Source organism: Mus caroli, unplaced genomic scaffold, assembly GCF_978045245.1.
Source record: "Mus caroli unplaced genomic scaffold, Mus_caroli_1 scaffold_8, whole genome shotgun sequence".
NCBI lineage: Eukaryota > Metazoa > Chordata > Mammalia > Rodentia > Muridae > Mus > Mus caroli.
This window is the reverse complement of record NW_028227263.1, coordinates 23638585-23649221: the sequence shown is the minus strand read 5'-3', so window position 1 is coordinate 23649221 and position 10637 is coordinate 23638585. Positions and strand designations below refer to the sequence as shown.

The 10637-nt window shown below is 48.0% G+C and overlaps 1 protein-coding gene across 1 annotated transcript; it reads left to right on the top strand.

The window, feature by feature from the left end:
* The first annotated feature begins 1510 nt into the window (after nucleotides 1-1510).
* Nucleotides 1511-5509, top strand: Chp2 (calcineurin like EF-hand protein 2). The gene is made up of 7 exons (XM_021167875.3): nucleotides 1511-1671; nucleotides 2341-2413; nucleotides 2520-2600; nucleotides 2711-2841; nucleotides 2982-3043; nucleotides 3694-3816; nucleotides 3985-5509. The coding sequence occupies exons 1-7, from the start codon at nucleotides 1605-1607 to the stop codon at nucleotides 4036-4038; spliced, it is 591 nt and encodes a 196-aa protein (XP_021023534.1). The 5' UTR covers nucleotides 1511-1604; the 3' UTR covers nucleotides 4039-5509.
* The last annotated feature ends 5128 nt before the right edge of the window (nucleotides 5510-10637 follow it).

Here is a 10637-nt window from a genome sequence, read left to right as displayed (position 1 = left end):
GCCTCTTACTGCGTGCGACATCCTGCATCCAGCTCGCCTCACACTCTTCTTTCACTAATCACAGAAATGGAGGAGGCTTTATTATTGATACATCCTAATAGATAATAAACGTACCCAAGGTAGAAGGGTTAAAGGGCACCCTGCCTGTGTTTATGTGGGACAATGTTAGCAGGGGGCTGTCTAGGTATCAGCACAGTGCCCCATCCTACGCCTGAGGGTACCCTACCACGTATGTTGTTGTTCAAAACAAACCTCGAGGAGAATCAATCTGGAATTCGGCCTCGATTCTTGTAAAAATACTTTATTGAATGTCACTAAGTTCCTGTCCACAGTTCAGGTTGTGTTCAGTTTGTTCTTATAGGGCCCCTAAAATTGCAAATTCTCCGAGTTGAGTTCTAGCATACTGGTTCTGGGGTGTTACATGGACTACGTGATCTAGATAGACATCGGTTGGTTCTTCATGACCTGCCTGTGCTTCTCCATTTCTGTCTCAGCGCATCCTCTTCAGATGCTTACGTTCTGATAGACTGCTGTGTGAATGCCACCTGTGAGGTGACTGTTGAGACTTTTAAGCCAGGTCACAGACTTCGGCTTGTCGGTGCTGGGAACTGGTCAGAAGCCTAAGAGGTTACACAGCTGTTGTCACATTGGGGGAGTGAACATGGGTTGTTTGGGCACTGTGGCAAATAGCCTCTCGTTCGAGATATCAAAATGTCTAGGAATTTCCCCAGTCCACTGCCATGGGTCAAACCCAGGGCCTTGGGCTTGTATGGCAGGTGATGCCGTCCCACTCAGTCGAAAAGTTAGCCCCAGAATTTCTGATTTCTCAGAGAATCCAGGAGTCTGGATTTTGGATAAATCTTAACACATTTGTTTGTTTTGAGAAACAAGGAAGCCCAGGTTGGCTTAGGACTCATGTAGCTCAGAGTAGCCACCCACTCATGGCTAATTTCCTGCGTCAACCTCCTCAGTGCTGGTGTCCGGAGGCTTCGTGGATCTTAAGAATTAGTTCAGCCACATGATAATCCCACATAGACAAAACATCGTGGCCTTATGTAGAATAAGGAGAGCGTAGTTGGGATGCCTATGCTGTGCCACTTAGTGGAGCCTGGACTTCCCCATCCCCATCCCTCCTGCCCAGGGAGCCGTCCCTGCTCCCTGCCCCCTCTTCTGCTCCCCAGAAGAAAATCTTCATCCCGCCCAGTAGGATTTAAACTGAGTGAGCAGCACTGGCTGAGCGGATCTGGGAGGTCCTGTGGAGGAGGTGGGTTTGTGTCTAGGGAGTGTTGGGAGAAAACTGGCTCACACGGGTGTGAGGAAGGCGGGGCCCTGGCATCGCTGCCCAGCCTCTGGCGACCTCAATCTCCGGGCTGAAACGACCAGTTGTTCTCAGCCTTCCCCTCTGACCTGCTACCCCGGGCATTGTTTTCTGTTCTCCCAGAGTTGTAGGTGGCAGGCGAAAAACGCCTAGATTCTGGCTGCTCTCCAGGCCCGTGACCTTCGGCTCTGGGGCCACTGGGCAGCCGCGCCTTTTGGACGGGAGAAGAGAGGAAGCAGAGGACTCCTGGTTCCCCTGGCTGCTCCTCTCCTCCTGTGGCTCTGCCATGGGCTCACGAAGCTCTCATATCGCGCTCATTCCAGACGTGGAGCACATTCGCAGAGAGACGGGCTGTGAGTGTGTGGGTGCTGGTAGTGGTGGTGGTCAGTGCAGCCCAGTAGTTCGTGGGCGGGCACAGGAGGAGGTTTAGTGTAGTGTGTGTGTGTGTGTGTGTGTGTGTGTGTCACTAGAATGTAGCTTGAGTATTCCAGATCGCAGAGACTTAGAGGGTTTGGAATCTGAGTCTGGGAATTTGCGCCTCTGGAGCTGGGAAACTGAGACCCAGTGTCCGGGATCGCAAGGTACCTGAGAGCCAAGTTTGAGGCAGTCCGGGTTGATGGACCAGATTCACTCAGGTGTCTTTGAGCTCGGCTGGAGGCTGAAGGCTGAGCTGAGGACAGATGCAGGGGGAGCTATATCCTGGGCTCTGGGAACTTCCTGGGTTCTCCAACCTAGTGTTTTCTGGAGCCAAGCTCCCTCCAGCGGAGTCGACTCCACACCTGGTCTTGCAAGGGTAACTCTCCCTTTATCCTCACCCCTCAACTTCTTCCTTATGGTTGAAGTCGTGCTGAGGGTGGAGAGATAGATGACCCTTTTATGTTGGGGGGGGGCGTTAAAGATGAGAATAAGCTTTCTTGTAGAAACCTGGCCGGGGGTTTCTACAGCGCACCCCAAGTCACAAGGGGCCTGGCAATAAGGACCTGTGAGTCCTCTGCGCACTCATCCCCACCTCCTCTCCGCAGTCTCGCAAGCCAGCCTGCTCCGCCTCTACCACCGGTTCCAAGCCCTGGACAGGGATGAAAAGGGCTACCTGAGGTGAGCGGAACAGATCTTAAGATCTTTTGCCTCTGTTTTTTCTGGCCCCACCCCCTCACTGACACCTTCATCTGCCACTTTTGCCTTCGTTGCTTTGTCTTCACAGCCGCCTAGACCTCCAGCAGATCGGAGCGCTGGCTGTGAATCCCCTGGGTGACCGCATTATAGACAGCTTCTTCCCAAACGGGTGAAGTCTCTACTGGCTGACCGGAGGGGAAATGGACGTGGGTGGGAGGTGAGGCTTCAGATGGTGGCAGCTTGGGTGACCATTGACCTTCTCCATCCCTGCCCCTCTAGAAGTCAGAGACTGTATTTCGCAGGCTTTGCTAGGGTCCTGGCTTATTTTCGACCTATAGATGAAGAAGATGCCACACTCCGAGACCCCAAACAACCTGAACCCCTAAACAGCAGAATGAACAAACTGCGCTGTGAGTGTGTGAGACCTGCCTAATTTATCCGTATCAGGGTACCCGAGAGCCCGCCCCCGCCCCCCACCTCCTCCCGTGAGCCTGGTGAGGACTTATTGTCAGCTCAGGAGCCTCACCTCCTTTTCCCTCTCCTTTCCCAGTTGCATTTCAGCTCTATGATCTGGATCGCGATGGGAAGATCTCCAGGAATGAAATGCTACAGGTCAGAAGACCATGGCTGCATCAGATGTGATGTGGGCAGGGCAGGATGGTTAAATGGAGGTGTGTGTGTGTGTGTGTGTGTGTGTGTGTGATGACTGGGGTTGCAAATGATTGTGTGTTAGGTAAGACCTGAGATGGGATGGTGTCGGGTTAGTTAGGACAAGGGATGGGGAGGAAATAGGTAAGAGACTGGGAATAGAGCTCAGATTCCCAACTTGGGAGTAATGCTGCCTCTTGCCAGTATCTGAGATACTTGGTTGTCATTACCGGGAAGAGATCACCCAATTGATTTTTACCAGGAATGGGCCAGCAATACTGCTATACACACCTAAACACCTAGGACAGCCTTCCACATCAAGGACTTATCTAGGTCCAAATGTCATTAGTGCCAAGACTCTGGGATAGATGATAAAGTTAGGGTGGAGGGTAAGGTGTTGTGGAGTGGAGGATGGGTGTCGATTGGGTTATACAACTAGACAGTGACACGGTGGCAGGTGTTTGCTACAGGCTGTAGGGGGAATTGAGTTTGATGGTGAAAAAGTGCATGAGAAAAAATTGGTTATAACTTACGGGGTGAGGTGGGCAAGGCTGGGGCTGGAGGAGCAGCCTCTGTGGCTCTTCTCTATGACTGCCTCTTCTCTCCCCTCCCAGGTTCTCCGCCTCATGGTTGGGGTCCAGGTGACAGATGAGCAGCTGGAGAGCATCACAGACCGCACAGTGCAGGAAGCTGATGAGGATGGGGATGGGGCCGTGTCCTTCCTGGAGTTCACCAAGGTTAGGAGGGGGTTGAGATCAGGAGTGCCCAGGACAGAAGGGCAGGGAAATACAATTAACTGGAGGATGGGACAGACTGGGGAGGAGGGCATTCTGGGAGATGCTAGGACTCCAGGGGAGGGGTTGAGATTCAAGCCTCTTGCCTTGACCACGCCCATCTCTCCCCAGTCCTTAGAGAAGATGAACATCGAACAAAAAATGAGCATCCGGATTCTGAAGTGACCCCTGTGTCTGACTCACACAGGCGTCTGTAGGCTTGGGATTTACCTACCTGGGTCCCCTGGAGGCAGGATCCCAGAAGCCATATTCTACTTTGAAACTTTGCTTAGGGCTAGGAAAGGAAGTTGGAAGAATGTGTGCTGAAGTGTCATTTGCTCTCAGATTTGTGAATCACCCAGTGATTTGGTTGCAAGTGGCTGAAAGGCCAACCCAAAGTGACCTGATTAAAAAAAAAACGTGAGAAGAGTGACACACGCCTGTGACTAGACAGCCTGGAAGTAGTTGCCTTTAGGGACAGCTGGATCCAAGGACAAGCATGGTGTCACCAGAATTGAGTTTTGTCACCTGGGGTTCTCAGCTTGGCTGCCTCCTTGCATTGGGATCATTTTTGGGGGGCACAAAGGGCCGACAGCTATCCAGATTAACATCCGCTTAGCACACTAACCCAGAGGAAGAGACGTCTTACTCCAGAAATGCCAACCAAGCAGCATCATTGACCCAGCTGGGTCTTTTCTCTATCTCCAGGGGAATGGAACATCCAAAAAAGCTATGCCTGTGTCACATAATAATTCCAAAACCTTGAAATAATGCCTGAAGTCTTAGCATAGAGTGAGAGGTGGTTGCCTTAAGGAAAATGAAGTAATGTTATCAGAAAAGTGTGTGTGTGTGTGTGTGTGTGTGTGTGTGTGTGTTTATGTTGGTTTTGTTCAGGCAACGTGAATGATGCATCTCCTTACTACTTGGTTGAGCAAATTAAGGGAATCTTGAAATATGGCCTCTTGAATGGGTTTTCTCTGATCCCCTTGATGAAAGATAATATGATGGGGTTGGTGGCCGGTGGGAGGATGGGGTACAGTAATTTAAACCATACTTACTTTCCTAAAGTGTATGGGTACTCCAAGGTTTGCAGAATAATTTGTTGTGCTATGGTAAGAAGTTCAAACATTGTCAGACTGCAGAAAAGAGTATAAAAGTCACATTGAGGCAGAATAGAAGCACAGACACAAGATATAGAGATAGCGATGTGATATATATATATATCTATATCTATATATATATGATATATATCAAGCTGTGGAACTTTCCTACTCAAAGACTATTGCTTTTATTTAGAGATATTTCAAATAACAATGTTAAAATCAGGGCTAGAGAGATGGATCAGCCTTTAAGAGCACTCACTGCTCTTTCAGAGGACCCAAGGTCAGTTTCTAGTACCCACATTGGATGGCTCAGAACAACTTGTTACTCAAGTTTCAGGGAATCTGATGCCCTTTTCTGGTCTTCAAAGATATTGCATGTATGTTGTAAATACAGGCAAGCGACCACAAACTATAAGTAAAAACTTTTAAAAAGTTAAAATAGCAACAAAATACGCTTGTGGTGGTTTGAATATGCTTGGCCCAGTGAGTGGCACTATTAGGAGGTGTGGCCTTGTTGGAGTAGGTGTGGCCTTGTTAAAGGGAGTATGTCACTTCGGCGGGGGTGGGGGGGTGGGGGTGGGTTAGGCTTTGAGCCCCTCCTCCTGGCCACATGAAGGCCAGTCTTCTGTTTGCCTTCGGAACAAAATGTAGAACTCTCAGCTTCTACTGCACCACGCCTGCCTAGTCGCTGTCATGTTCCCGCCTTGATGATTATGGACTGAACCTCTGAACTTGTAAGCCAGCCTCAATTAAATATTGTCTCTTACAAGAGTTGCCTTGGTCATGGTGTCTGTTCACAGCAATAGAAATCTAAGACAATGCTTAAAGCTTGAGCCTTTCACTATTGTTTACTCTTCCCCAGACACTCCTGGGAGACTATAAACTTTTGCTTATGGTTTTACATGCCATATGGTAAATACTTGTCAACTTCCTGTGTAATGCCTGGGACTTAAGGTTTTACGTGATCAGCTGTAACCCTATCCCGTGTACCTCAGGAGCCACCCTATGATCTCATTTAAATGCTTTATAAACCTTTTAAGATGGAACTTTCATGTCACCCAAATGGCTGTGATAAAGACGCTTACTCATGGCTTTCTTGAGACGTGCACACACCCACATCTGGGTGTTTCTTATCTTTCCCTTGAATGATTCCCCAGAACTCTGATACACCCTCACACCTCCTGCTTAGACCTATGGTTGTTTTGTTTTGTGTGTAATGTCTACCAGAGGGGGAAACAAACTCTCAGTGGTTAAGAGCGCTTGCTTCTCTTGCAAGAGAATCTGAGTTCAGTTCTCAGCAAGCACGCAGTGGCTCACAACAACCTGTAACTTCAATTACAGAGGATCCCACACTCCGGCAGCCTCTCAGGCACAAGGCATGCATGTGATGCAGATATAAACAGGGAGGAAACCGCACAGACAGATAAAGTAAATAAACCTGTAAAATATTTCTTCCCAATAAACTAATCCAGCCTCATACTGGATCATTCTAAAATTCTTTTCTGTGGCAAAGCCACTTAAAAATGTATATATTTGAATTTTAAATGAAGTTGCTTGTCCTATAAATGGAACACAAAAATAAAAACAAAATCAAAACAACAACAACAACAACCTCAGCATCAGTTGAGAGGTGGTTTTCCAGAGAAAAGCAGAAGGATGCTAGAACTGTCTCAGTATTCTTCTGGGGTTGCTAGGGAAGTCGTGGCTGCTCTGGAATTGCTAGAAGAACCTGTCCCCTTATCCTGAAGAGGAGATCCTCAATCCCCCTGCCTCAACTATTTTAGTGTTGGATCACAGGCCTGCATTGATTATGAAGAGGCAACAGCCTTGCCCAGAGTAGAGACTGTAGAAAGCCTTATTCTTTGCTTAGAAGTCTTTACCCAAATGGTGTGTGGGGGAATCCTGGAGAGTCAGACAGTGGTGCCTTGTAGATGCCCTGCTGACTCTGACCCTGAGGATAAGAGCTTGAATTCTGACTTTGCCTCTCAAATTAAAGGAGGCTTGATAATCTCTTAAGTCCTGGCCAAAGGACACTGATAAAATACCTCGATTTCATTTTACTTTCTTGTTTATTTGTGTATGTGTTAGCTATACAAACATGAATACAGGTCATAAGAACATTCCACTTATATTTCCTCTCCCTCTTCCCCTTCCCTCCCCCTCCCCCCCTCCCCTTCCCCCTCCCTCCCCCCCACCTCAGATTTTTCAAGACAGGGTTTCTCTGTGTAGCCCTGGCTGTTTTGGAACTCACTCTGTAGACCAACCTGACCTTGAACTCACAGAGATCTGCGGCCTCTACCTCCTGAGTGCTGGGATTAAAGGCATACACCATCACCACCCTGGCTTTGCTTATTCTCTAGAGACAGAGTCTCTCTCTGCATCTGTAGCTAGACTGGCAGCCAGCAAGCCTCAGCGAAGCTCCTGTCCCTGGCCTCACAAATGCTGGTCTTATGGACATACAGGATCACACCTGGACTTTTTTTTTTTTCTTATAGTGATGCCAGTGACTGGGTCTCATCCTCCCACATTCAGTACTTTTACCTATCCCAGACTCCCTTATTTACTTACTTACTTATTTGCTTACTTACTTTATTTAGTTAATTAGATCTTTTTGAGACTAGGCCTCTCTTGGTGGTCCAAGTTGGCCTCAAACTCTCAGTCCTTTTGCTTCAACTTCCTTAGTATTGAATAATAGGCCCACATTGAATCTTGTTAATGGTTTATATATGCTTGGCCCAGGGGGTGGCACTATTAGAAGGTGTGGCCTTGTTAGAGTAGGTGTGTCACTGTGGGTGTGGGCTTTAAGACCCTCATCCTAGCTGCCTGGAAACCAGTATTCTACCAGCAGCCTTCAGATGAATATGTAGAACTCTCAGCTCTGCCTGTGTCATGCCTGCCTGGACACTGCCATGCTCTTGCCTTGAGGTTAATGGACTGAACCTCTGAACCTGTAAACCAGCCCCAATTAAACATTGTCCTTATAAGAGTTGCCTTGGTCATGGTGTCTGTTCACAGCGATGAAACCCTAACTAGGTCAATTCTTCAGAGGCAACAGTTTGGCCCACTGTAGAGACTGCACACTTAGCATGGCTTAGTTAAAGTACCTTGAGTTTCACACTCTGCAAGCTGTGTAAGGAGAGAAGAATTCACTGTGGCTCACAGCTTGAGGGCACAGCCCATCATGGTGGGGGCCTGGCCCGGCAGCTGCTCACACTGCTCCTGTGTTCAGCTTGTTCTCTATTATCTTATTCAGCCCAGAACCCCTGCCCATGGATCGCTGTCAACTTTCAGGGTGGGCCTTCCCACTTTAGTTAACTGAATCGAGATAATCACTGACAGACATGCCCAGAGATTTGCTTCCACGCTGATTCTAAGTCTCACTTGTCAAGATGAGCCATTTAAGCCTACGAAGCCTATGTGAACCTAAGTCCCTTTATCTACCTGCTGGACCCTGTGCACCCAAGTTTGCCTTTGCTTCTGCTATGTGGGAGAGGGCCAGTGCCCTGCAGGAATGCTGTGCTGTCTTCCCTCAGCCCTTTTATCTCAGCTGAGGCCCTCACTCCCATCTGGAAGTTTGGACTCTGGCCTGGATCAATTAGAATTCCTTCAGCTCTTAACTGGCCTACGAAAATAGAGATTTATTGGTTTGGAAAACCGGAAGGTAAGTCCAAAGGTGATCCCAGGCAAAGGAGTGTCCCAAAGCCTGGAAGACTGATGTCTTCTCATTTCTTAGCTCTGATGAGAGCTTGTGCTGGCCTCCTTTCTGAAGCAGCAATCTCAGTGAATGGAACACCTCCATTCCCCACTGGTTCTGCCCGCAATCCCAGAACTGAACCTCTCAGAGCTCCCTGCCCACTGGAGCTCCCTGCCCACTGTGGTCCAGTAAGGAGAACACTCTGATTGGCTAAACCTGGTCTCACACTCTCTGCAGACTTGAGGACTGCAGCCAATCCCACTTGAACTTTTAAATGCAGTCTCTGTGTTAGCTCTTCAAGGCCATGTCATAGCACAGTTACTAGAAGAGAAAGGTTGCACACCGCATAGGCAAACTCAGTAGAGAACCATGCAAGGGCTTTTTTGTTTGTTTTGTTTTGTTTTCCTCCACAAATACAAGACTTACTGACTAGTAGTGGCTTAAAAACATTAAGACTCTTATCTCATATTGTAAGCTGTCTCAGATGGCAGGCACACCAAAAGTTACTGACTCCAGAGAAGCTCTAATCTCCCATCTCCCAACATGTCAACTTTTGATTCCCAGGTCCCTGAAAGCGACTGTCATTCTCAACACACATACTCACAGAGCATTGAGAACAAGTGTAAATTGGTCAGTTTTTGTTTTTGTTGTTTTTGTTTTTCGAGACAGGGTTTCTCTGTGTAGCCCTGGCTGTCCTGGAACTCACTCTGTAGACCAGACTGGCCTCAAACTCAGAAATCCACTTGCCTCTGCCTCCCAAGTGCTGGGACTAAAGGCGTGTACCACCACTGCCCGGCAATTGGTCAGTTTTTGTTGCCGTGATAAAACACTCAAGAACATCAGTTAAAAGGAGGAAAGATATACTTTGGCTGACAGTCTCAGACGTTTCTATCCATAGCTGCCTTTGGGCTTGTGGTAGGCATAGCATCATAGAGGGCAGTGAGTGGTGGAACAAACCTGCTTACTACACAGAAGCTGGGATACAGGGAGACAGTGAGAACTCTTTCTAGGGCATTACTGCAGTGGCCCATTTCTTCCAACCAGGCTCCACCTCTGAACAGTCCATTAAGTTTTGAATTTACCAATGGATCAGTCCATTGACTAGGCCAGAGTTCTGATGATCCAATATGCCTATCAGATGCAACCACTTTTTCAATATGTGGGCTGTTGGGCCTCTGTGATCCAGACCGTAACAGTGCATCTGAGTGCCTGGCCAGGGTGATTAAAGATCCTTTGTGTCCCTCGCTCTATATTGATCATTGAGGAAAACGCTTGTCCTGGAAGAGCGTCCTCTTTAACTGTCATTGATGGTACAGAGCTAGAGCTCTGTAGCTATAAGAGAAGCTTGTATGTGCGGATCTCTGTTTTGTTTTTGAGGTTGTATCACAAGGCTTTGCCAAAACTGGCAAAAGAGGAGGGGACTAATAGCTGTGGGGTATACTGGCTTAGTTTGCTTCCTATTGCTAGGATGAACCCCACAACTGAAAGCAATCTGAGGAGCGAAGAGTTTTACTTCATCTCGGAATTCTCAGGTCACACTCCATCACTGAGGGAAGTCAGGGCAGGAACTGAAGCCGGCACCAGGGAGGAACACTGCTGACCCGCTTAGTGTCCAGGCTCATGTTCATCTACCCTTCTGATACCTCCCGAGAACACCTGCCCAGGGGTACTGCCACTCACAGTGGAATGGGCTCTCCCACATCAATCACTAATCAATAAGATAGCCCACAGACTTGCCTACAGGCCAGTAAGAGACATTTTCTTGATTGAGCGTCCCGCTTCCCGGATGACTCTAATTCATGTCAAACTGATGGAAAGCTAATTGGCAAATATATTATTTTAGTTTCATATAAAATATTTATTTTACTTTTGTTAACTTGTGTCTGTATGTGGGTATGCTTGTGTGTGTGTGTGTGTGTTCATACCCATGCACATGAGTGTATGAACCTGGGGAGGTCAGAAGAGGGTGTCAGATCCCTAGGAGCTAA